At 35.2% G+C, this 27,182-nt stretch overlaps 1 protein-coding gene and 1 long non-coding RNA gene across 3 annotated transcripts in view; one reads left to right on the top strand and one right to left on the bottom strand.

The window, feature by feature from the left end:
- Window positions 1–1,940: 1,940 nt before the first annotated feature.
- C6 (complement C6) overlaps window positions 1,941–27,182 on the bottom strand; it is a 66,834-nt gene continuing 41,592 nt past the window's right edge. For both annotated transcript variants that reach the window (XM_074282590.1, XM_074282591.1), the window contains 7 exons: window positions 25,490–25,661; window positions 25,165–25,276; window positions 22,114–22,246; window positions 20,317–20,505; window positions 17,166–17,253; window positions 14,574–14,815; window positions 1,941–2,178 (listed from right to left, as the gene is read on the bottom strand). In XM_074282590.1, the coding sequence (XP_074138691.1) occupies window positions 1,997–2,178; window positions 14,574–14,815; window positions 17,166–17,253; window positions 20,317–20,505; window positions 22,114–22,246; window positions 25,165–25,276; window positions 25,490–25,661 (1,118 nt within the window). In that variant the 3' untranslated portion in view covers window positions 1,941–1,996. The remainder of the gene's footprint in view (window positions 2,179–14,573; window positions 14,816–17,165; window positions 17,254–20,316; window positions 20,506–22,113; window positions 22,247–25,164; window positions 25,277–25,489; window positions 25,662–27,182) is intronic.
- On the top strand, window positions 4,921–8,349 carry LOC141555546 (uncharacterized). The gene is made up of 2 exons (XR_012486251.1): window positions 4,921–5,053; window positions 7,398–8,349. It is a non-coding gene; the product is annotated as an uncharacterized LOC141555546 (long non-coding RNA).

The following is a 27,182-nucleotide window of genomic DNA, read 5'->3' as shown; positions in this document are numbered from 1 at the left end:
ATTAAAGGATCTGGTCTTTCTCTCTGCTCTCCAGGCCATCCCTGACAGAATAACCAAAAAGTTATTCTTAGAATTATAATGTCCGGACTAGTTCTCTGGAGGGCTTCAGTATCAGCCAGTCAGGATAAATCAAAGTCCTTGGTCTTTAGGGGGAGAAGTGACGGAGTCAGGCAAGCTGCCATGCAGGCTGCCAAAGATGTATCCTGGATTCTGAAGTCTGGAGTTTCTAGCCTCTCTCCTCCTCTTCTTGCCGCCAAGTGACTCTGACTTTTCTCCCCTAGCCCTTCAATCCTTGCCTCTGATTATCTCACTACCAAAACATTCAGCAAGCACCAAGGCTGAGGAGAGCCATTACATCACTATCTCAACTAAATATGTATATAGAGTCATTATCTCACATTGAATAGGTAATTAGCCTTAAGTGCTTTCTGTTTGATTCAAGCATACTTTTTTGGAGTTTCAGCCCACTACAAGAAGTTTATAAGGAAAGAGTTTCCCTGAAATACATTGTTGTTAGAAAAAGTTTTACCCAGGTCAGATGTTGGTAGGAACTTAAGTTGTAGATAAAACTGCTCAATTACCAAATTTCCAGTATCTCTCTGAAGATATTGCAACCAAGCTACTTTCTTTTTCTAATCTAAAATTAATTTAATCTTTAGATTAGTCATTAGACACATCTTCAAGGAGATTTTCTTTCTTTCTCTTTCTTCTTTCCTTTCCCTTTCCCTCCCTCCATCCCTTACTTTCTTCCTCCCTCCTTCTTTTCCTTCCTTCCTCCTTCCTTCCCTCCCTCTTTCTCTTCCTTCTTTTCTTCTTTCCTTCCTCCCTCTCTCCTTCCCTCCTTCCTTTCTTATAGATTTGGTCAATCTAATGGGTGTCAAATCTTAAGTCAGAGTTATTTTAGTTTACATTTCTCTAATTATTAGTGGTGTAGAACATTCTTTGCTATATACCTATTGGTAGCTTCATTTTCTTCCTCTAAAAACTGTCTGTTTTTATCCTTTGACCTCTTATTTTTATAAATTTGAATAAACTATATATCTTAAAAATTAAAACTTTATCTGAGAAATTTGCTGCAAACATTCTCACACAAACACACACAATTTCTTGCTTCTCTTATAATTTTACCAGCATTGTTTTTGTTTGTACAAAATTTAAAAAAATATGTAATCAGAACTGTACATGTTCCACTCTTGTGAATCTTTTTACCTCTTTCTTATTTACAAACTCTTTGTTTATTGATAAATCTTAGGTAATTTATTCCATGCTCCTCTAATTTACTTGCAATGTCACCCTTTATGTCTAAATCTTGTATGCATTTGGGGCTGATTCTGGAATATGGTGTGAGATGTTGGATTATACCAAGTTTTTGCCAGACTATTTTCTAATTTTCATAATAAATTTTATCAAAAAGTGAGTTTTTCCCTAATACTTGGTATCTTGGATTTATCAAACACTAGGTTCCTGTGCTCATTTGCTATGATTATGCTCCTAATCTATTTCACTGATGAACCCTTTTATTTCTTACTCATAACCAAAATGTTTTGACAATTCCATTTTGTAGTGTAGTTTAAAATCTGGTACTGCTAGGACCATTTCCTTCTCATTTTTCCATTGATTCCCTTGATATTCCTGACCTTTTGTTCCTCCAAATGCATTAAAAATTTTTTTCTAGCTCTAGAATTTTTTTTTTTAGTAGTTTCATTGATATGGTACTAAGTAAATTAATTTAGGAGCATTGTCATTTTTATTATCTTGGTTTAGCATATTCATCAGTAATTAGTATTTTTCCATCCATTTATATCTCCTTTCAATTGTGTAAAAAGTACCAAAAAAAAAAATGTTGGAGGAGTGAATTTCAGATCTATTCATATTCATCCAAATGGATGCCCTTCAAAAAAACAGGTTTTCTAAATAATTTTTCTCTGTAATGTGCTGAGTTGTTTTTTTGTTTTTGTTTATTTTTTGTTTGTTTTGTTTGTTTTGCTTCAGCTCATCAGGCAATACATTGTCCTTGATGCACTATTTCCACTTTCTTTTGGGCACAATTCAGTGCTCCCAGCACACAACTATTCATCGTTTTCTTAGTCTTTGAAGAGCTTATTCTGATGCAATAGTCTTGTTTTCCATTCTTGGGACATTGGTAGGGCATCAGACAGGTACATGTATATGTGGAGGCTGAAAAAAGAGAGAGTATTATTTGCCACAAACCTTAAGAAACTTTTCATCTAATTCTTTTCCAGATTACCTAGCACTGCAATATGTTATTCAATTCGATTAGACAATTACTATAAAATAATGGTTGTTTTCAGTTATTACTCTAAACTAGAGTAGCTAGAGAAATACAAAGTTTAAATAAGATACAATTTCTGCCTTTATGGAAGTTATAGTCAACTCAAAGTAGTTTAGTTGGTTGAAATATCCATTGTTAATTTAGTTGAGAGATCCTCAGTTAGCAGGCCTCCAGCTATTGCTAATCTCAAATGATACTTAGCTCCTTAACCTTTCACATATAGATAACGTACAGATTCACAGTAATTATCTTATAAAAGTATGACAATATGTAATAATGACCTCTCAAAAAAAAGAGATTCTCAACCTTTTTTGTGTCATGGACCCCTATGGCAGTGTGGTAAACCCTATGGATATCAAATGCATAAAACAAAATACATAAGATTACAAAGGAAATCATTTATAGTGAAATGTAATTATCATCTATATCTAGGTGAGAATTGGGTGCATCAGGTGAGCGCCAAAGGTGGATGAGCAACCTTGAAAAGGACTCACCCTCTTTGAGTGCTCTTTACACTCAAGTATTAATAAAAGGGCCTTATTCTAACCAGAGTTCTAAGGTATGGGGCAATGCTATTTGGAACATAGAGAAAGGAATATCTATGAGGCAAGTGGGAGATGGAATATGGGTCATTTCCCACAATTCTTAGAATAAATAAATCTCTGTGAAATAATCAGCACAATTTTTCCTGAGCATTCCATGTGATTGTTGTCAATTCATTCTAGAAGTGAGGTGAAAGATTTTCCCGTAGCTATTTTTTGACACTTTAATTTATATTGTAATGACGACAACAACAATAATGAACATTTATGTAATATTTTATGTTTTACAAAGTGCTTTTCATATATTACCTTATTTGATCTCCACAGCTACTTTCTGATATAGGTACTATTATTATTCCCATTTTACACATGAAAAAACTGGGCTGAAAAAGTAACAATGTTTGTCACAAATTAACAAAATATGGGAAGTGGCAGAATGATAGTAGTTTGGGAACATTTGTGTCTTTCTCTTCTTTGACATGAATAATGCAGTTTTAGAGGCAGAAAACTCAAGAGTCATGCTGCCTTGTCCGTCAATGTCCTCAGGAGCTCTTGGCTGCATTTCAGGAAAATAGCAGAGCTTTACTAATCTACTAGTTTGTTATTGGACTGCGAGTGACCACCAAAGAGTGGCCTATGTCTTTTAACTGACTTTGCACAAGAATTGGGGTAAGGGAAGAAAAAAATAGGGATTAGACATGCCTTGCTATTTCAGCAATAAAAGATTTATACAAGAATAATAATAAGCTAGTTTTTATATTTTACTTTGAATTTCACAAAATATTTTTAATATAATATCTCATCAACTCTACAATTCTCTGTGTGTATAAGTGACATTAAAATCTGAGATTGAGAGAACTTCATTGATTTGTTAAGGGTGACCCGGCTAGGAAGTGTGGGAGGCATGATCTGAACTCAGCTCTGTTTGATTCTGGAACCAGCCTAACATTTTTATATAGACTAGTTGACTCTAAAATGACATTACCCTCATCCAGAAAGGGAAGATAAAAATCCCCTCCTTCCTCCTTCCTCATTGCACTTTGTTAACTTCCTCCTCTCTCAACCTCAAGTTTTCTCATCTGCAAAATCGGAATATTAATAATACTTTATAGGATCATTGTGAGAATCAAAAGGATCCACTACAAGGTAGCACTTAAATCTTAGTGATGGGGGTTGAGATTCCTTTCTAATTGCCCAATCCATGGCTGACCTTGATTCACTAATCCTGGTCAAAGGCGCCCTTTGAATATCCGGGTCCAGCCCCCATCATCAGCTCAGCTTCCCCCAGCCCTCACCTGATCAAAGTTAACTGAAAAGCCCACCAAGAACTTAGGGGTACCGCCCATCATCTTCTGGATATAAAAAGGGCCAAGCCAGAGCCCTCTTTGCAGGAGCCCTCTCAGCCAACACATGGTATCCTTCCAGCCATGTAAGGGTTCCTGCCCGCCCAGCAGCCACCTCTGGCCCTGGCGTCTTTATAACTGAACTTTACTTCCAATTTCTACAATAAACCTTTTATTTATCAATCTAAGTTTTTTGGCCTGTAAATTCATTTTACAGGGGACACTGCGCCTAATGGAATTATCTATGCGCCAAGAAATGTGGTTCCCCCTTTCCTTTCCCTCATTAGTTGGTGGCCCATATGGGGGCCTCAAAAATTGTTACCTCGAAAACTAACCTTAACCTTTTCAGGTCTCTCAGAACCAATTTTTGTCCTTAGCAGTTTCGAGCCGCTTCCAGGAAGAATATCTGTGTTCCTACCCTTGTCTCACTCTATCTCTAAAACATAGGGTACCCAGACCAGGTTTGGAGTGCGAGCAAAGTCTCCCATGGAGACTACTTTTCAGGAAAAAAAGTTTTCTTTTTGTCTCACTCTGTCTCTACAGGCCGCTTCTTCTAGAGACAAAAGACCTTTTTTCACGGCATTTCTAATCCCTTTATCTTGCCAGAAAAGCCTGCACTCAGGCTGCAACTCCAACACAGAGGAGAATGTCTCTTTACTCCTCCCCCCCACCACATGGCCAACCCTCTCGGGTCCCAGGCCAACAGTCTCCTTGATCTCTTCTTGATCTGATATCTGTGTTTGAGCCCGTCTCGCACTCCATCGTAGTGGTCAGGCTATAGCCATGAGAAGACGGTCAAAGGATTGGGGCGAACTTGGAGATGTGTCTCTACCCAACTGCGTGAGCCTTCACCTTCACCACCCAAGAAGCACTGGGTAAGATAACATCTCTGCCTTCCTCCATCCTCTCTCTTTTCCAACCTCTCCCATGTGGCTTAACCTGCCATTTAAATGCTCCCATCCTGTCCCCTTCTTGGGGTACAGTGGGGAGATTTGGGGACTCTTCAAGATCTCTAGAAATGCCCCTCTCATAGCTTCTATCTGACTCTTAAAGGAGCCAAGGCTTCCAGTGCTCTCAGAGAACTAGCTTGTCCCATACCTTTTAAAATGGGACTCTGTTTCTTGCATTAGACCATGCTCTCTAGGCTGGATTTTAAAACCACCCATTTTCTTTCTAAGCCTCAGGGCATACTTACCTGCTTTCTAAAGCCTAGACAGAATTTAAACTAGCTGCTCTAAGCCTTTTTCTCTGTCTCAGCTCTCTCCTATTCTTCTGGATTGGTATCTTATGCCTCCTATACCCCATATATGGCCAATAATTAAGGGATTCTTTTCTGAAATACAGTTTTGGCCACGCTGTCATTTCAGAAAGGATATTTTTGTAATTTGGGCTGGGGAACAAAATTCTGAATCCAGGCAAATTAATTGTTAAGAGAGTTGAGAATAGTTTCTTTTATCTTTTCCTTATCCTGACTGCAGCAGGAAGAGAATTAAAAAGAAATTGAAACTATTTAAATGCTCCTTAACTACTTTCAATTTGGCGCCTCCCTAGAATCTTTCTCTGTTCTGGTGTGCAACAGTTCTTTTTTTTACTACCTCAGTTTCCTTAAACTGTCTCTTTCTTAACTGAACTTCTCTGGTTTCAATCTAGGAAGCCAGGGATATAGAATAATAGATTCTCCCTCAAGCTGCCTTTTAGAGAATGGCTACCTTAACACCTGAATTCTATGTAGAGTTCCAATCTCTCTACTGGCCCAACCCCCAACTTGCTTCAGGAGTCACTTATCTCCAATTAGGGTCTTTTGTCTTCCACTCTGCCTCTATTCTCTGCATTAATGCTAGCTGCCTTCCCTCCCTTTGCCTCTTCTAACAGAGTAAGGAGGGGCCACATGGGATTTCTCCACCCAAATTAATTGATCTGTTTTTTTTTTTTTTTTTTTTTTAAGACTCATTAAAACTGGGGGACTTGCATAAAACTGTTTGACTATTGTTCTGTATGAGAAAAACTTTTAACTATTGCTGTATAAACCTGTTTAACTATTGCTGTATAAACCTGTTTAACTATTGCTGTATAAATCTGTTTAACTATTGCTGTATAAACCTGTTTAACTATTGCTGTATAAACCTGTTTTACTATTGCTGTATAAAACTGTTTTACTATTGCTGTTTCAGGAAATTTACTAGTCTGTTATGTATAATCTAATAATTTCTGTAAAGGGGGGGGGAAGGAAACAGATTTCAGCTGGTCAGGAAATTGGGAAAAACTGATGTCTTATTTCAGTTCAGACTGAATTGGAAACTATTTTGCTCTTTGCTTAAAATTTACTAGACTATGATTGGCTGGCTTATGTTTTAACTTTGAAATCCCTTATTCAGTCTTTGGGATTATCCTTTAGAAACAACCAAAATCAGACACTTGTCCTGGGACTGGCAGTCTCTCTGATCTGTTTCTCCACCCCTGTTACCCCATTTCCTTAATTATTATTTCAGCATTTAGAGATCAGAACTCTAATGGTTGGGGTGGCCTGTCTCTTGGTCTAATTGCATAATTTACTCAGAAATCTGTCCTCCCTAGAGAGAGAGAGAGAGAAAGAGGGAGGGGAAGAAAGAGAGAGGGGGGGGGAGAGGGAGGGAGAGAGAGAGAGAAACTCTCAAACTCCATTTTTTGTCTCTCTCTTGGAGCCCTTGATTTGGGGTGCCTTCTCAGGGCAGCGGGACCGCCTTGAGCTCTGCTACACAGCAGAGGCTGAGTTAAATGCACAAATGACCACAGACCTAAAGACTGTCCATCTCTGACTGAGATGCCCCCCAACTGGAGAGATGCAAACAGGGAGGCATGTGTCTCTCTGAATAAGGAGTGCTGTTCTATGCTATTAATCAGCTCTGTCAACTGGGATATAACCCATCCCTAGACCCTGCCTCACAAAAGAGCAGTGGTTCATTAAATCTACTAGGTATCACCTCTTGCCTCCCCTGAAGACTCAGAAGAGTCCATACCTGTTAATCCCAACTCCAGGAGAAATTAGCATTCCTGGAAATTAAGGGTGAAAGAGCTAGGCTACAAATAATCTTTTCTCAACATTTTCTCCTATTTCTCTTTTGATAATTAGATGGGCTATCAGACAAGCAGCCCACAGAAGGGACCTGATGCATTTCTTGCTAAAGGCCCCATTCTTCTGAATGTCACCATCTCTCACCCCATTTTTAATCTGTTCCCAAGATCTGTTTTCTCAGATGGCCTTTCAGCCTGGAGAACATTGACTGGAGAACATTGACTGGGGACAACTGACCGGGGACAACTGGCCGGGGACACCTCCTCGATGCCCTGCTGCCATCCCCCACACCTCACGCCTCACCTCCTGGCATGGAACCCCAAATCTCTATGACCCTTGTCAGCTCGAAGCAATTAAAGAGGAGATCGAAGCCCCTTTTCCCACATGCATCTGGAGGCAATGGTTTGAGGGGGGAACAAGACGAGGGGACCCTGATATTCTGAAGATCTTTGGAGAAAATCTTCAACCTTTCCTTAAATGAAGGACACTGTCCCATATTTTCTTTTTTGTTCTTAAATGAATTTAAGTCTCAACTGTTTAAGAGGGGAACTGATGGGGGTTGAGATTCCTTTCTAATTGCCCAACTCATGGCTGACCTTGACTCACAAATCCTGGTCAAAGGCGCCCTTTGAATATCCGGGCCCAGCCCCCATCATCAGCTCAGCTTCCCCCAGCCTTCACCTGATCAGAGCTAACTGAAAAGCCCACCGAGAACTTAGGGGTACCGCCCATCATCTTCTAGATATAAAAAGGGCCTGAGCCCTCTTTGCAGGAGCCCTCTCAGCCAACACATGGTATCCTTCCAGCCATGTAAGGGTTCCTGTCCACCCAGCAGCCACTTCTGGCCCTGGCGTCTTTATAACTGAACTTTACTTCCAAATTTCTACAATAAACCTTTTATTTATCAATCTAGTTTTCGGGCCTGTAAATTCATTTTACAGGGGACACTGCGCCAAATAGGATTATCTATGCGCTGAGAAATGGGGTTCCCCCTCTCCTTTCCCTCATTATTAGTACCGCTTTAAGTTTTAATAACTAAAATATTTCATTAATAATTTAAACAGGTATTTGTAAAGCACTTTGCAAATCTTGTGGAAGTATAAAATGTTTAGTAACTGTTACTGTTGTTGGCTATCATCATTACAATATAAGCTCCAAGCTCAAAAATAAACTTTGTCTTTCTTCTAGAATTAATTCAGAATAGTCACAAAGAATGATCAGAAAAAGTATATGAAAAAAAAGTATATGGATAATTTAGAAGAAGAGGATTTGGTTTCCTATCTAATAGCTTGATGAACAGTATTTAGTTATGTAAGGTAGATGGCAAGAGCACTTGATTTAATCAGGACTTCAAAATTCTGCTATTTATTTATTAGCTATGGATCTTGAATTTCACCTTTACACTCCTCATTTTCCTCATCTTTAAAACAGAGGGGTAAAAGTAGATTAGCTCTTAACTGTCCAGCTTTTGAATTCTAGGAATTAATAGCAAATGATAATAATTATATTTATACACTATGTACTAGACACTGTGCTAAGTATTTTAGTATTATTATTTCATTTGATCCTCCCAACAACCCTGAGAGGTAAATACTATTATTGCCCCCATTTTGCAGATGAGGAAACTGAGGCAAACAGAAATTTAAGTGGCTTGTCCAAGAACAGCACTAAATCTACTGCCCCAGTTAGTTCTCTCAAGTAGAACAATTTTAACCTCAGCTGTTTAATTAAAAAGAAAATAATTCCATTACTTTGAAGAATAAACACAGAGACAAGGGCTATCACCTAGTCTAACACATCTTGATTTGTGTATCCTTCCTTCTCAGTGGGGATCATGGTGTCTGGCCACGTCTTTCCTGGCAGACTGGCTCAGCGTTACTGTGGCAGCCAAGAAACCGTTTCACAAATTTATAAGAAAATTCATTGCTTTTGCCCTGAATTAGGGAATAGGTAACAAAGTCACACAGTGATGTTGACACTCTGTTCTCTGATGGATTTCATTGGAACACAGAAAGCTATGGGACAAACACTTAAATGTGGACATAACATTAATTTCTTTGGAAATTATGAAAGTAAATGGCAGGTGTAGTGAAGGGATATCAGATTGAAAGTTAATGTACTCCCCCTGAAGGAGATCTTTTTATTTCCAGTTATTTAATACAGAATCCCACTTTGTTAGGAGGTAACAAAGATTATAGAACTATAAAATGTTTAGTAATTGTTAATGTTAGTTATCATCCTTACAATATAAGTTCAGACCTCAAAAATAAGCTTTGTCTTTCTTCTAGAATTATTTCAGAACAGTCACAAAGAATGATCAAAAAAAGTACATGGACAATTTAAGAGAAGAAGATGATTTGGTTTCTTATCTGATAGCTTGATGAACAGTATTTAGTTACATAAGGTAGGTAGTACTAGACTAAATAGAAGGGCTTCTGAAAAAGAGGCAGTAGGACAGTCAAGTAATTTTCCATAAAGTATAATTAGCCAAATAGTCATCTGATATAAATTAGTCAAATCAAGGAAATAGATTTTTTTAAAGTTCCAAAAATGTTCCCAGAAGAGTTAGAGAGAACAAACAAGGCAGAAGGCATTGCTGTTGCCTTCAGGAAGCTTAATATGATCTAAGGTTCATAATTCCTGTAAGAATTTTACTTATGAAATAGTTTGAAGTAATTTTATTTTTTGGATAAACATTTTATGAATAAAATATCCTAATATTATAAATGGCAAAAAAGAAGCCATGGACATTGGTAGAAGGAATTTCCTTATCTTGAAGTTTACAGCACTAATGAAATCAAAGGTTTGGTCTAAAAGTACATCCTTACTCTGTCCACATGATGAGTGATTGTTGGAAGTTCAGTTTCACTTATTTTAATATGTGGCCTTCTCTTCTGATTAGTGAGTCCTGGATTGACCTGGATTATCACTTCATGAGGTTCACAGGTTGTGTATTCTTCACTCCTGGCTCTTTGTTTCATATACTGGATTTTTCAAAGTCCTCACTAATGACATTTTTCTACTTCCTTCCTGCTTTCTACTCTTTTTAGTTCCATTTTATTTCTTTTTTTCCCTAAATGTAAATTCTGAGGTTTGGGACTATCTTTTTTTTTTTTTTTCTTCCTTATATTTGTATCTTCATTGCTAATTTAGCACACTTCACAGCACATAGTAAATGCTTTAAAATAGAATATCATCTATCTATCTATCTATCTATCTATCTATCTATCTATCTATCTATTTATCTATCTATCTATCTACCTCTGTCCATCTATCCATTCAACTATTACTATCTCTTTATCATCTTTCCATCAATTTTTATAATCTTTGTCTCTGTTTCCCTCTCTCTATCTCATTCTGTCTCTCTGAGTCTGTATCTGTCTCTCTGTGTCTGTGTATCTATCTATCTGTCTGTCTCTCCCCCTGTCTTTGGCTAAATATTCAGAATCATGTAATAGTTGGCCTTAAACTATTCTTTCAATTCAATTTCTTTCTGTTCCGCTATATAAATGGTCATTGTTGATAAGGATCTCTTTGGTTTTCCAAATAGCATGTTATAAATAGTCCTGACTTCCCACATTTTTAAGTGATTCTCATTTGTCTCCTACCTTCAGTGGACCTCTTCCCCTTTCCCTGCCTCTATAAATTCCATCTTTCTTTCATGACCTAGCTTAATACCTCCTTTTTCAGGTAGTTTATTTCTACTACTCCAAAGCACAGGGAGATCCCTCCTTTCCCTGAACTTCTCTAATTTATTGTTTGTGTCAACTATTTGGAACTTTATTATTTCATGTAGTTAGTTAACTTTTAAGTATGTATAGTTTAGATTTTCCCCAACTACACTGTGAGACACTTGAAGGAAGATAATTTATTTGAACCCCCTTTGTATACTACTTTCACCCTCCTTGTGCCCAAGCATTAAACAAGTCTCTTGTACAAAGTCTATACTCATAAATATTTGTTAATTAAAAGATTTATATTCAGAATTTAGGAAATCTAGCTTACTACACAGAAAAAACATATATTGGATAATATGTGGTTAAATAACTCCATGCTGATAAAAAACGAAAAAACAAAAAACAAACAAACAAACAAACAAAAAACCAATAAGACTAGAAACTATCACATTATATTCCTCTTTAGGTTGAGTATATTTAAAAGAGAGATGAGGAGAAATATATACATGACCTTGGAAACATCTGGCACCTCCTCTGTAAAATGAGGTGATAGTGCTAAGTCATTTGTAAGGTCACTTCCAGGTCTAATAATCCATTCATTTCTCTGTTCCTTCTATAGGCAATAGAAAGCTTTTGAAGGATTAGGAGTAAAGAATGCCATAATAATCTCTACTTGGAAGGTTTGTCTGGAGGTGAAATGAAACAAATTAGAATGGGAGAAGAGGCCTGGGAAGAGAGACTGGAGACAAAAAGGCTAGATAGGTGACTAAAGGTGATAGGATTAAGCAAGGGTACAATAGTCAACCTTTGTGGCTCCTTCTTATTCTCAAATATTCTTGATTCTGTGATTCTGCCTTTGGCTAGGAGCCAGAGCTTATGCACCACTGGAAGTCTTCCAAGTTCACTTTTTGTTCTGTCATCTTTGTTATGGTGGCAGTAGTACAAGACCTGCAGGATCCAAAGATCTAGGCCTCTAATTCTATGAATTATTGTCACAGGTATCAGTGCATCCAGTGGCCCATAACTTTTCTAGGACGTCAGCAGAGGATATAGTAGTTGTTAATAATCATGTTAGTTCTCCCCGACAATTGAACACACTTTTCTCTTTCAATTAGTCCACATTGTTCTTCTTCTGTCATTTTTCTACCTGGCCAGAAGGGCCCTCAGTAGGATAGGGCTCATCTATGAGGACAGCAGATGGAGCCTGGGGAAATGGAGAATGCTGTTCCTTCAAAGGAGTCTCTTTCACCTTGGGGTTATGTTCCTGCTGCAAGTGCTGTGATGATAACATGTGTGGCTGGGATTCATTTAGACTGGGTAACTAGAACACTCCTTCCCACATCCCCATAGAAATAATTGGTCCAAGTCTGTGCTTCCCTTTTTGGCACTTTACCTTTTATTATATTATTTGTGATCATGTCTTTCTAACTAGAATGTAGGTACAATGCTTTATTTTTGTAAAAATGAGTCCATGATTGGAAGAGGGGTGGGAGGGAAACATTATGATTATTTCTCAAAAGTAAATTTTGTTATTTTCCTAATTTCATTTTTGTGATTGCAGTAAAGTATGCACGATATAATCAAGACCTTAAGTTAATCAAGAAAAGATTATTAAGATAATTCAACCAGTTGTGGCCAAAATAAAAGCCACTGAGAAAAGGAGGGGTCTGTTTTATTTTTTTCCTTTTTGTCTTTTTTTTAAGCCATGGACTACATTCATGGAAAAGCATGCATATTGATGCTATTCTTTGCCAGGCACTACCAAGAAGAATGGTCTGTGACACAAACCTATTAAACAAAATTGGCACTAGCAGACAGGATTTTCAGTGTGGAAATGTATTCTATTTTATATTTGTATCAAAGATCAGAGCATTGCAAAATGTTTAGACTAAAGTTCTTGGGAAATCCCTATGGCCCACTTTAATAGCCCCAGGACATTCTGTTAATTTGGGTAAACATGGGATGAATGTACAAACTTTGGGGTTATTCTTTGAAAATATGTCAACTCTTGAAATCTATGGAGATTTCAATACAGGTATCACAGAAGAAGTAATAACAAGCACAAACATTTTGATAAAATTTATGGTGGGGAAGATTTTTCATTTAGAACTGAAAAGAATAATGTATGGGAAAGAAAGCAAAAGAAAATTCTTTCCAATCAGAGAACTCCACAAAGACTTTTGCTCAATGATAAATGAGATGAGCCAGTATAGAAGATAACTCATTGAACTCAAATGCCTCAAATACCTGACCTGCCTAGAACCTCATAGCAATCAGAGAACATTTATGATATCTTTTCTCTCTATGTGTACTTTTCTAGATAACATTTTTTTTTTTTTTTGAGGCTGGGGTTAAGTGACTTGCCCAGGGTCACACAGCTAGGAAGTGTTAAGTGTCTGAGACCAGATTTGAACTCTGGTCCTCCTGAATTCAAAGCTGGTGCTCTATCCACTGCACCATCTAGCTGCCGCTCTAGATAACATTTTAAGATCTTTCAGCATCCTTGAAGAAAAACAGCTATATTTAAAGTGCAAAATAATGTTGAATAATATTTTTAAAATTGTGAGGTAATTTCTTGTTGAATGCAGAAATCCCTTTTATGATATCCTTAGGTAGCCATGCATTTGCAACATGGAACTCTCTATCTCCTGGGGCAGCTGATTTCATTTCTGGATGGCCCCAATTGTTAGAAAGATTTTAGGTATGTCTTAGTAATTTCTTGACCCCACAAATTGTTCCTAAAATGGATTTTATTATAAATAACATTGTCTCAATAGGAGTTGATATACATTTTCAATCAATAGATGACTTTATTCTGAGAAGGAAGGTGATGCTGAAATTTGTCCCACTGTCCTAAACACTGTTTAGCCATGGGTTGAATGTGGTTTATGGGTAATGAGCACCAGGTATTGATTTCCTGATTTGTTGCCACAAAGATTTGGCCCATTGATGAGATCTGTGTCTATCCTTTGGCCTTCCATTCCCCTCTAGGGATAAGAAAGTTGGAGCTAGATGGTCTGATTTAGCTTTGTCAGACATTATCTGGACTTTGGAACCTGCCTATTTCCTTCTGTATCTTCAAGCTGAGATGAAAAATATTTGCTTGGAGGAAAAAAAATAGGCCACAAAATGCAAAAGGAAGAAATGAGAGGTAATTCAAGACTTGGAATCTGACTTTAGTCACCATTGAAAAGTTTTAAAAACATTTTTGAATATAAGTTTTGGTGATTCATTTGAAAATATTATATATGAATATATCTTGCATCACTTTACATGTGTAATTGATATATTGCTTGCCTTCTTAAGAGGGAGAGAAAATTTGATTTGCAAGATTTAAAAAAAATGTTAAATTTATACAAATATATAATGTATATATATTTAAATATTTCCCAACTACATGTGAAAGAATATATATATATATATATATATATATATATATATATATATGCTGACACTCTGTAACCCATTTCTCTCTGTATTCTATGCAACAATGTGGATATTTTCTATGAATTCACTTAAAGACAGAGCTACTTCACTAGTAGCTTTTTCTTTAAGTAGATTAAATGGGTGAGTGCAAATAATAATAGTAGAGAATGAGTAAGTAAATATTAGTAACAAGAGTATCAATATACAGGTAACAAAAGCATTTAATCAATGCAATCTCACCTGAACAACTTTCCCAATCATAGCATGTGTCATAGCCACAGGGTTCCTTCTTTGTGCTATTGAATGAAAGCTTTATCCTTTCAATGGCTTGTTTCAATTGAGGTCCATCCTGGCAGGAGCCAACAGATAAGAAATGTAGTTTCTGAGTATTTGCACATTTCTCTGCCAAAAAATTACAGCTGGGTTTGGTAAAGTAATGGTTGGAGTCTGAATTGAATACACAGAGATCTTCTGAGTTATGACTGCAAAGGGAAAAAAATAACATATGCTTATCTGAAGAAAAGAAGGAGAAAAAGATAGACAAAGAAGGCTTTTAGCTGATGATGATATCAACTTCTAATTGGTCCTTCTGTTGCTAGCATCTTCCCTACTCCAATTTATTCTACAAACTCTTGCCAAATTTATCTTTCTAAAACAGTATTTTAATCAAGATGGTCCTATGCTTTCAAGCTATCAATGGCTTTCTACAGTCTAAACAATAAAGTCTGAATTCCTTAGCCCAGCAGTCAGACCACACCATCTATAATTTGATGTCAATTTACAGATTTATTGACTGTGATCTCTCTCTCTCCCTTTATATATATCCTATCCATTCTGGACTACAGTACATGTATCTTACAGAAATGATGCTAATGTTAAAGCCAGATCAAATCAACCTTCTCCATGAAGCTTTCACTACTCAGTCTAGTCTAAAACCTCCTCATAAGAACTTTTAACTATACTATTCATTTGACATTTGATTATAGATTGTAATTTGATTATTTTATTTTTCCCATGTCTATATATAGACTTTCTAAGTAGATATTAGAGACTTTATTTCTTAAGTAATTAGATAGTCATTGTCCATTGTTGGATTACATCAATATAATAAAATAAAAATAATGATTGTATCTAAATTTCTATTTAATACACTACCAATGAAACCAACAAAGTTTTAATATGTTGCATTAGGCAAAGTAATACCAAAATTCAATTGAGGAGATGAAAGATCAGGAATTTTAAAGAAAATAGTATGAAAAAAAAGAGGGGAAATGAAGCTTATTATGACCAAGTCTCAAAGCATATTATAAAACAGTAATCATTAGACATCTTTGATATTGGTTAAAAAATATGACCAGTGGAAGAGACTAGGCAAGCAAAAGCCCAAAGCAATCAAAAAGTCTAGTGTTTGATAAAAATCAAAACTACAAATTACTGAGGTAAGATTTTCCTCTTGGACAGAACTGAAAAAATCACAAGAAAGTTTTGCAGAAAATAAGCTTAGATCACATACATCACATTAAGCTCCAAATGATGCACAATCTAAATGGGGAAAAACATGTTAAAAAAAATAGAAACAAATAGAAGGAAGTACCTTTTACAATGTTCTAGCAAAAATTAAGAAAGGAGAGGGGGAAAGTGATAAACTAGACAATATAAGTTACAAAAAAATGTAAGCTTACATAAACAAAATCAGTTTAGCTAGAATAAAAAGTGAAATTGTTGATTAGAAAAAACAAATTTAGTAATGAAAATCTCTGATAAAATTTTGATATGCAAAATGGATAAGAATTAGAGCCATTCCCCAATACATAAGTGATTAATGTATATGAACAAGCATGAAACATAATTTATTTCATTTAATCCTTACAACAACCTTGTAAGACAAATGCTATCGTTATCAGTGTCCATGTAGAGGACAGTCAATTTGGCTATTGATGAGAAATAGTATAAAAGTCACTAGTTCCACTAGGCCCAAATAGAACTCTTTTAATTCTTGATCCTAGTTTGATTTTCATAGCAATTAGAGGCTTGATAAGGGAATTCTCTTATGGTATCTCTTGATTTTTGCAGTTTTGCTAAGTGGAGTTCCTGAAAGAATTTGAAGAAGATTTAGATTTGTGACCAAGATGTATAAAAGGAGTTTAAAGGAATTTCCTATCAATTCTTTGAGGAGTTTAGAATGATAGAACTTCCAAAGATAGCAGGATAAAAGGATACCAAAAGATAGATCTAAATGTTTAAGCATTTCTCTAACTAGCTAAATGAAACTAGCTCACTAGAGTCTGAAAGCTCAAAAGTATTAAACATTGCCTGAGATTGTGATATACAAAAAACTTATAGAATCTTCTTCTAGGGAGGATGAAGTGTAGTAAGTGAATATAAAGAATAACAATAAAGAGTACCAGAGAACAACTTCTGGCTTATGGTACAAATGACTTGCCCATAATTATTCAGCTGAGAAATATAAGAAGTTTGATTTGAATTAAATTCTCTCCTGACTCTGAGTACATTTTCTACTATACCATGCTAACTTTGATGTAATAATATTCAAGCTGTAGGTGTTGAATGTGCTGATTAACACTATGGCTAATAATAAAAGGCTTTATGCAAAACAAGGAAGTATTATTAAAATAACTCATGAAGGAAAAGGAATTTTGACTAATGGGAGTTCATAAACTCTAAAAACAAATATATTATTATAATCATTTCGCTTTGGAAAGAAGTCTTAGATAATATCCTTTATATTTGTGATTTCAAATGTACAGATGACTATCACTATAATATTAAATGGTCTTGTCAAATTTCAAAATGGTCCATGTAACACCTTACCTACAGTCTTCTTCTGAAGACATGCAAACACATTGGGATCCCACCAATTTACGTCCTGGTCCACAATTGCTCATGTGAGTTAGAACATCTGGAATAGAAAGACTTCAAGACTTTGATCTATCAATTGACTTCAGAACACTCCTTGTCTCCCCTCCCTTTTAAGTACATTATTTATTTTTAACATTCTTTTATTTTTAAATTTTGCGTTCCAAATTCTTTCCCAACTTCCTATTTCTCCCCTGCCCACTAAGAAGACAAGCAAAATGATATCATTATACATGTTAATGACATATATATGTAATACAAAAATATTTCCATATTAGCTAAATTACAAAAAAGGCCAAAAATGATGAAAGTAGGAAAATTATACTTCATTTTGCACTCAGTTCACTTTCTGGAGGTGCATAGAATTTTTTCATCATGAGTCATTTGGAATTTTCTTGGATAGCTGTATTGATCAGAGTAGCCAAATCTTTCATAGTTGATGAATATCACAACATTGGTGTTACTATATTCAATGATTTTGTTCTCCTCACTTCACTTTGCATCAATTCATGTAAGTCCAACCATATATTTTTTTCTTGAAATTACCCCCTCCCCAATAATTTCTTATGACATAAGAATATTATATCATTATCAAATATCACATCTTTTAAGCTACTCCCCAATTGATGAGTATCCCCTCAATTTCCAATTATTTGCCACTATAAAAAGAGCTACCCTAAATATTTTTGTACATATGATCCTTTTCCCTTTCTTTTGGCCTTTTTGTGGTACAGATTTAGTAGTAGCTTAGTTAAAAATATGCATAGTTTTATAGCCCTTTGGGTATTGTTCCAAGATGTTCTACAGAATGATTGAATCATTTCACAATTCCACCAACTGTTTATAAATGTATTTTTTTCTCATCCCTTGAAGTATATGCCATTTCAAATGAGTATGAGGTGATTTTTAAAATTTGTATTTCTCTAATCAATAGAGATTTAAAACATTTTTTTCATATTAGATAGCTTTGATTTCTTTTTCTGAAAACTGTCTGCTCATATCTTTTGATCTTTTACCAATTGGGGGATGACTTTTTTTAAAAATAAACTTGACTCAGTTCCCTATATATTTAAGTAATGAGGCCGTTAGTAGAGAAACTTGCTATAATTTTTTTATGTTATTTCATTTTTATGGCATCTTTTAGCAAAACATCATTTCCCTAATTCTCTCTTCTAATTAAGTCTACTTTTGCTTTTGTTTTGTCTGAGATCATGATTGCTACCCTTACTTCAACTGAAGTATGAAAGAATCTACTCTAGCCCATTTTTTCCAACCTGTGTGTGTATCTTTCTGTTTCAAGTATGTCTTTTGTATACAACATATCGTTAGATACTAACTTCTAATCTATTTTACTATTTAGTTCTCTTTTATTTTATTTTAAATTTTATTTATTTTTCTTTTTTTTAATTTAGTATTTTATTTTTCCCCAATTATATAGGAAAACAATTTTTACATATGTTTTTAAAATTTTGAATTCCAGATTCTTTCCCTTTCTTTCTTATTCCCCAATTATAATGCAAGCAAAGTCATACATGTGTAAAACATTTTTATAATAATCATATTGTGAAAGAAAACAAAGACCAAAAAAAAAATCCTCAAGAAAAATAAAAAAGTTAAAAAAAAACTATGCTTCAACTTACATTCAGACACCATTAGTTCTTTCTCTGGGTATGGATAAAACTTTTCATCTTAAATCCTTCTGCTTTGTCTTGGATTATTGTATTCCCAAGAGCAGTTATGTCAACAGCTGATCATCTTACAATATTACTTTATACACAGTGCACTTCCCTCTGAATCAGCTCAAAAAAAGTCTTTTTAGGCTTTTCTGAGAACATCCTGCTTACTATTTCTTACAGCACAAAAGTATTCCATCACAATTAAATGCCACCACCTTTTCAGCCATTGAGCCAATAATAGACATCTCAATTTCTAATTCTTTACCCCCAGAAAAGAGCCGCCATAAATATTGCTTCTACAGTTGATTATTTTCCTTTTTTTTTGTTTGTTTTTTTATCTCTTCTACGAATGATGTCTATGGGTGAGGTTGGATGGAGTTACTGGGAACTTGGTAAAAAGGACTATATACAACTTGTACTTGGAAGTTACCCTTTGAGTTCTAGATATAATGACAATGATGATGAAATTACAAGGTAAATTTTATACCTATTTCTGGCACTGACAATAGACTAAAATAATGTTTTATATCTGAAGATTCTTTCATATCCAAGTCTGGCCCTGGTAATTGAAATTATATTCCAATATACAATGGCAATTTATTTGAGTTAAATATAGCAGTAATACTGATTTTGAAGTTGAAAGGCTTAGATTTGAATGTTTCCTCTGCTACTTAATTCCCATAGGAACTTGGACAAATTGATTAAACCCAGAAGGGTTTTGCTATCTAGAAAATAAAATTTGGATAGATAATCTATTTCAGCTTTAAATTTATGATCCTGAGCCTTCTTGGATACCTTTTAGTTAGATTCTATGATTTAAGGGAAAAATCAAAGAGCCACCCTCCATGACCAGGATTTTAAACTACCCACTCAACCAAGGATTTCTTTCCCAGATTTTGTTATTCTTTGGTTGTTCATTCATGTCATGGCTCAGTGACCCCAGTGAACCATGCTGATCATGGGGTTTTCTTAACATGATATTCCATTTCCTTCTCCAGTGGCAAACAGAGATTAAATGATTTGCCAATGTCATACAGCTAGTAATTATCTGAGTCCAGATTTGAACTCAGATTTTCTTGATTCCAGGCCCAGTACTCTATTCACTAAGCTATCTAGCTCCTCCAAACATAATTTATGTACACACACACACACACACACACACACACACATATATATATATGCATATACACAAATATATAAAATACACATACGTTAAATATGTACACATTTTTACACACATACTTTATGTATATGTACATAAAGTATACATATTCATACACCTAGTTTACACCATTGTTAATAACAGGCTAAAATATACATTGCCATTCTGAAATATGCCTCCGTCATTCATGTTATGCAGAAGCACATTTAAGGAAAATATACACTATCAATGCTATGCCATTGATTTGGCTCACTACTAGGGCACTAACCTTGTTTACAAGTGAGGGAACTTGGAATAGCTGGCTCCCAGGACTTTCTCCCACATCTGTAATTTGGTGGCCCAGTAATGACAAAGCCATGGGGGCAAGTAAGCTTGATAGTGTCTCCAATATCATATACACTTTGATATGGTGTGATTGAAAACCCTTCCTGTACTAAAGGCTTTAGGCATCCTACCCCTATAGAGAGAAACAGCAAAATTAACATGTTACATGAAAAATCATATATTAATAATTATGAACAGATTTTGGGAGATTTATGGCAATTAAGATTCGTTTTTTCAGCTCAGTTTCATTGTATCTTAATGGATGACTTAGAAATTAATGGTTTTCATTTGTATGATACTGCATAATTTACAAAGCAAAAGAGGTAAACTTAGGGTACAGAATTTGGAGTCAGAGGATATGTATTCAAATTCTGGCTTTATGGTTTACTACCTAGGTTACCTTGGGCAAATTATTCAGTCCCTCTGGGCTTTAGTTTCCCATTCTGTAAAATTATGTAGAAGATTAGGTTATAGGCACAATACTTTGCAGGTATCATCCTCTAAGCTATTTAGGACTTTCTGTTGTTGACATAATCTCATTCATTTCTCATAATAACTTCTTGAGGAAACCATTATTATTGCCATTTTACAGATGAGGAAACTGAGACCTGTGGGAGGGGGATAAGCAAACTTGTCTTAAGATATAAGATTGAATATCAGATAAAATGAAAATCCAGATCTTCTAACTCCAAAGTAGGAACTCATTCCTGTATGCCAAAGGGTTTAGCCAGGTTTGCCACAACGCTGTAGTGTAATGAGGATAATGCCATTTAGAGATAGGGATGTGACTTAGATTTACTACATCCCTAAGAGCACACTTTTCAATTATCTAAGCAAGTGGTAATAGAGAACACCATAGGTAACATATAGCAATAATTTTCAAGTGTAATGAAAAACACTAATTTCCATCTTCTTTCCAATAGATATTTTAAAAGAGCTTCTAATGAGCTATACACATTGTCTCATTCAGTTTTGTTTCCTCTCTTTGCTTAAATGGAATTGCTAGGATGGCTACCAAGCAGCCAAATGACCAACAAGCATTAAGACTAAGAAGGAAAACAAATAGCTTATGAGGAGATATGTCAGAAGCAGCCTTCAAGTTGTGGAGAGCTGGTAGGAATGTTTAGATAATGTATCAATGGAAGAAGTCAAAAAAGTTTAAGGTATTTTTGTCACTGATTTTTTTTACACTTATATGTAAACTAAAGAGTAATTACCCTTAAATCCTTTAGAAAAGAGATTAATTTTTATAATAAATACTTTGAAAAACATTTACTTCTAAGGACAAAAATTTTATGAATCAAAATTTATTAGGATTAATTAGGGTCATTTTTTAAAATGGCTATCTTACATGTTGGTATTTTGCTCACTTTTTTTTGCCTTTTTTATTCTTTATTATGAGAAATAGTTCTTTGGGAGGGGTGTAGATTTGCATACATTGGGAAAGTTAGGTGATAAAAAAAACCAAAGTTACAAAATTTTATTTTTAAAAATGACTAGCTAATGAAAACAAGTTCATTAACTTGTTTTAGCTGTCCAAAACAATAGGATTCATTAATTTATCTTCTATCGAATCAGTTTTTTTGTTGATTTTAATTTTCTTTTATTTTGTTACTCTAATCTGGCATCAGTTCATCTTTCTGGGTATTTCTAAAATTTTGTGGCTTAACTGGAGGCTTTCTTGGTTCCCTTCAAGCCCGGAGATTATGGGTTATTCTAACATTTATCCACATGTCCTTACTTTGGCATTCCACATTTTCTTGCTTCCATGACTGATCAGGTAAGCACCTGAAGTATGGGTACCCAACAAGATTGAAACCCATCACACAAGCAACTTCAACTTCTTCTCCAACAGAATACAATCTCTTCTCATTCTACAAACCAAATAAACCACAGAAATACAATTCAGAGATTTTATGATACTGTCATAACACTGCTGCCAATAATATATCTCAAGCATTTCCATATCTTTGAGAGCTTTTAGATTGATTGGGAGTGACTTATTCATGGAACTAGAGATGTTATTCTTTCAGAAAAATCAAGGTTTCACCAGAGAGAGTATCTTACCACCTGCCCTGTCAATATTTGCTTTTCTGTACCTTCTAATCTAGACCTCCAGAGACCTTACTACCTCATCTCAGAAGGAATTATTCTACTCAGCTTTCAGTCAGATGAGGGCTAGAGCTTCCCAATTGGAGAATGAGTAAGTCAATCTTCATTTCTGTCCCTTAAACCTAGAAAGTTCCATCCTCCTAAATTGTTCTTCATCCTATCTAGCCATCCACAAGCATACAAGCACCTGACCCCAAAAGTCATCTTGCTATCTGCCTCTGTAATCCTTGTAACTATGCTATCCCTCCAATTTTTTTTACCTCTTGCTCAGGGAAAAATAATAAAGGATCTGATAATCTACCACCCTTTGTTTCCACTTACAATATCTTTAATTGCCTAGATCAAAGCTCTGTAGCCCCATGTGTTATTATATCCTTCTAGTAGAAACTAAGGTCCTTGAGGCCCATGGTCAAGTAATTAGGGACTGAATCAATGATTGAATGATATATACTCCTGGATAAGAACTTGGGAGTGTGGCAGCTGGGACAAGGATGCTGAGTAACTGACAGTAGAATGACTCCAGCATCCCAACTACTTAATGGTTAACAATTGCATTATCTATTTCACCAAATACTGTTCACCACTTCACTTATGGAAGCAGATCCTTTGAATCTGAGTTTCAATTGAACTCAACAAGTATTTACTTATTAAATGCCCAATAGAGTTTAGTGAGCTACATTGGTTATTCAAAGTATACAAAGATGGGACAAGACAAATTTTCTGTCTTGAGGGATCTTAAAATCTACTAAATTCAACAATTAATATTTAAAGTACTCTGTCAGATCAGTTGCATAAGGAAACCAAATATGACATTTCTGTCCTTGCCTCTTCATAGAGGACTTGACATATAATGGTTTCTGGACAAAGATTCCACCATGATAAAACATGACTGGAATTCAGCATTATCTCCACCTACGAGGGATATCATCTCAAAAGAACCAGGAAGAGCTCACCAGAGTAGGTCAGCATTCATTACTTTTGTAAAACACCATTCATTGCAAAGGACATATGCTCCATAAAGAGAATCTAGAAGACATACCATGATCTTTAAAATAAATTATAGAGATCCAAAAGAACAAAGGTTGAGTCTGCTTCTGAATATAAAAATAGATAACATTTGGGAACTTTATAAAATAGCCATCAGATAAATATATTTTGTACATTTCCATTTATTCTTAATTATAGGGTTTAAAATAATTTTGTCTAATTCTGGGAAAATGTAGGGCAAAGAAAAATCTTTGTGGGTCCATATCAGACAGTGAAGTAACTTACTTTTAAAAATATATTTTTCTAGAATGGATATTAATGACAAAGATCAGTGCTCATTTCTTCCTGTCCCCAACCCACCTAGAAACTTTTGCAATGGTTCTGGAAATGATATGTGGTAGAAAAGTTGTTTAGAAAAGAACAAGTATAGGCTTTGTCTTAGAAAATCAAGTATTCATCATAAACAAGATACAGAAAAGTACCTCCATTTCCCAGGTCAGAGAGGAGAAAATCTTAGTTCCTCCCTATCTTTCCCCCTGTTTTTAATTATTAATAAGATTTGAAAGTGAGGAATTGAAATTTTTCTTATCCATTCCCCTCCAGATAATTCTTTGTTAGTCTAGACTGTATCTGTTTCATTCAGGACTTATTAATGGATTGCCTGAACTCAAGAAAGGACACATTATCTAGATAACACAATCTTCTATAATCATTTGCAATTCATTATTTTATTCAATGGTGTGCTGGTAAATTTTAACAATGGATTGAGGGGAGAGAAAAGAAAATGTAAGCATGACAAACTTTTAAATTTAATCATCACTATTAATGTATTAGTCATCACTTTCTTAAATGTAGATAATCAACAAGACAATAATTCAAACCCTAGTTTGTTGATTTTTGAAATATAAATGCTCACAATGAAAATTTAAATTTTTAAATTTAGTTTTGTGTTTTAAATTGAGTTTGAGATAGGGCCAGCATATCCCTGACTCTACCCCATTTAGAGAAATATGTCTAACAGGTCTGGTGGTCCAGTTTCATTTGAACAGTTTCACTATTATTGTTAGTAGAGTCCTCTCCTGAGTATGCCGTTCTACTGAGTTTATACCACATAGGTATGTTGAGGAAACCAATTGAACATTGTATAATTAATTAAAAACATATTTTAAGAAGAGTATTAACTTTTTTTCCCCTTGGATTGAGATGGCTGTTAACAATTAGAGACTCAATCTTTCCTTTGATTAGTCATTCTGTAGAATACTTTTGTCCCCAGATAACATTTCCAGCCCCAGAAGTGAGCAAGGAAACTATAGCACTGACAAATTATCCAAGTTCATATGGATTAGAGTTCAGCCTTCCCTCACATTCACATACTACTACCACATTTAATGACCAGAGGGAAAAAGGTTGATTAATCTTCCAATGAAGTTCGGGTGATAGGATGAGAGTTTTGGCATGAAAGTGGACGCAGTCTGTTACCCAGATGGAAACAGAAAGGTATGGATGGACTTTACCTGAAAATTTGGGCATGGGATGGGAGCATAGGATTTTACAATTTTTGTGTTCCTTTTAAAAAATCTGCAGGGACTTATTGAAGTACATACATATCTGTTCTCAGAATTACAAGTATGCCAATTTTCCTCTATCCCTAAGATTCTTATCATTAGCATTTTACATGGCTAGGGCAGCTCACCCTGAGGAATCCATTTTCAGGAGGAATAGGTTTAACACATCCAGACTCAGGTTCAACTTCATCAATATCCACCTCTTTTAGTGCCTCCTCATCATTTATGCAAAGATCTCCCCTGGGGAAACGAAAAAGCATGTGTGAGTGTGTGTGGGTTTTAAAGAAAATTAGAGAAAAACCCAATGCTTCATCAGTACTGTTTTTCAGTCTCACCAGGACTCTCTTTTTAAAATATGTCAATTAGTGATCATCTCCTATCAAAATGCCTTAAGAGTACTTTCATTATTCATGTCATGGAAGGAATAATCCTTAGTTCTTTCCTATTCTTTACCTATTTTCAAATATTGAAAAAATACAGTCCTCTTCTTGCTCTTGTTCTCCTACACAAGGTTTTCCCCCATTCTGGGGTGCAGGATTGTTACATTCACGGGTCCTTCGTCTTTTATAAGAAGCATCACATGGACTCCATGGGGACCAGCAACTCCAGCCACCATCAACTTCATCTAAGATAAGAGTAAACATCACCGGGATTTGATTAACTCTTCCCAAAAATCCAAGATTAAGAATAACTGACTATGGCTCATTTGTAAGTAAGAGAGAACAATAACAGCAAAATTAAGTATTGAACAAGAAATTTTCCTAGGAAGTAGGATGGGAAGACAACTTGGATGGCTAGTGCTTTGTAGATCACATGGTGGTCCCCATGTCAGTCACTCAGTCAATCACTCAGCCAATAGTAACTTAATTGCATTTATGAAGCACCAAATATATGCCAGACATTGGGGATACAAAAAAGTAAAAGACAAGGCCTTCCCTTAAAGAGTTCACTGCCTAATGTAATATAACTGAACATGCTGATGAGAAGGGCTTAAATCAAATTCCTCCTGGAAAAGATATTAGACTAACCATGCCATGAAAAATGGTAAGTAAATATAATTTCCATAATTAGAAATCACAGATAAGCTGTCCATAAATGGGAATAAAGAATACTTTTCTAGAGCCTGTAGGAAAAGGGTATCAATTGATTTACAGTTTGTTTGATAGAAGAACAGAAACTGATTGATCTTTAACTTTCCAGTAAGAGGTCACAGGAGAATAATTACTACTGATGTTGATAGGTATAATCTTTACTCTTATTTCTTGAGAATGTCAGTCAATGTTACAGAACCCTTGTACCATAGTAGGCACAATTACAAAGACTGGAAGCAAATGTTCAGCAAGTGAGATATGTCACTGAGTACTTGCTTATATGAAAAAAAGAATCCTGAATGTAAAAATCTTACTTTGCAACTAATCATAAAGATTTTTTGTGTAGTTAATTCACCAAGATGCATGTGACTGAAATTGTGGAACAACTTTATGAATTGATAATTCATCTTTTTGATAGTTCTCACTTGGTATACATGTAACACCTTCCACAGCCCTAGAGATGCAGGTGTTTGTAACTAAAATAGGAAGTCACAGTTTCTCAAAATTAGCCTAAAAATGGCACAAATTTAATGATCTTGGAAGGCAGCTATAATCTCTGGGTGGGAAAACTGCCCTGTCCAGGTGCTAATAATTATTTTGAGAACTACTCAAAAAGGAGGGCAGAAAGTTGCTAAATACAGTAAGGCTTCTTACAAAAGTTGCGAAATGGGGGCAAAACTGTTAAACTATTAGTTGTAAATATGAAGTTACAAAATTATACTTCAAAGAAAATTCAATTCTAGACATGTAAGGAAAAAAGAATGATTAACTATTTCTTAATAGAAAGCTTCTACTAAGCAAGGGGAGAACCTCCAAAATGGGTTTGTCATTGACTGCTTCAAAATACAAAAAGCGGTAAATGAATTCAATCTTATGAAAAAGAAAAAAGGACTAGAAACAAACAAAAAAAGGTCAGGCTAAAATATGATAGCTAAGTGTTATGTCCTCCAATGCTAACACAGAGACTTGTACATAATAGGAGCTAAAGTCTTTCTAATATTTATATTTTCAATGATGGTCCCTAAAAGGATTTTACACAGGATTGTTTTTTTTTT

Source organism: Sminthopsis crassicaudata, chromosome 1 (assembly GCF_048593235.1).
Source record: "Sminthopsis crassicaudata isolate SCR6 chromosome 1, ASM4859323v1, whole genome shotgun sequence".
NCBI classification, from domain to species: domain Eukaryota; kingdom Metazoa; phylum Chordata; class Mammalia; order Dasyuromorphia; family Dasyuridae; genus Sminthopsis; species Sminthopsis crassicaudata.
Note: the sequence above shows the minus strand (reverse complement) of the source record. Positions and strands in the feature narration are given on the sequence as shown.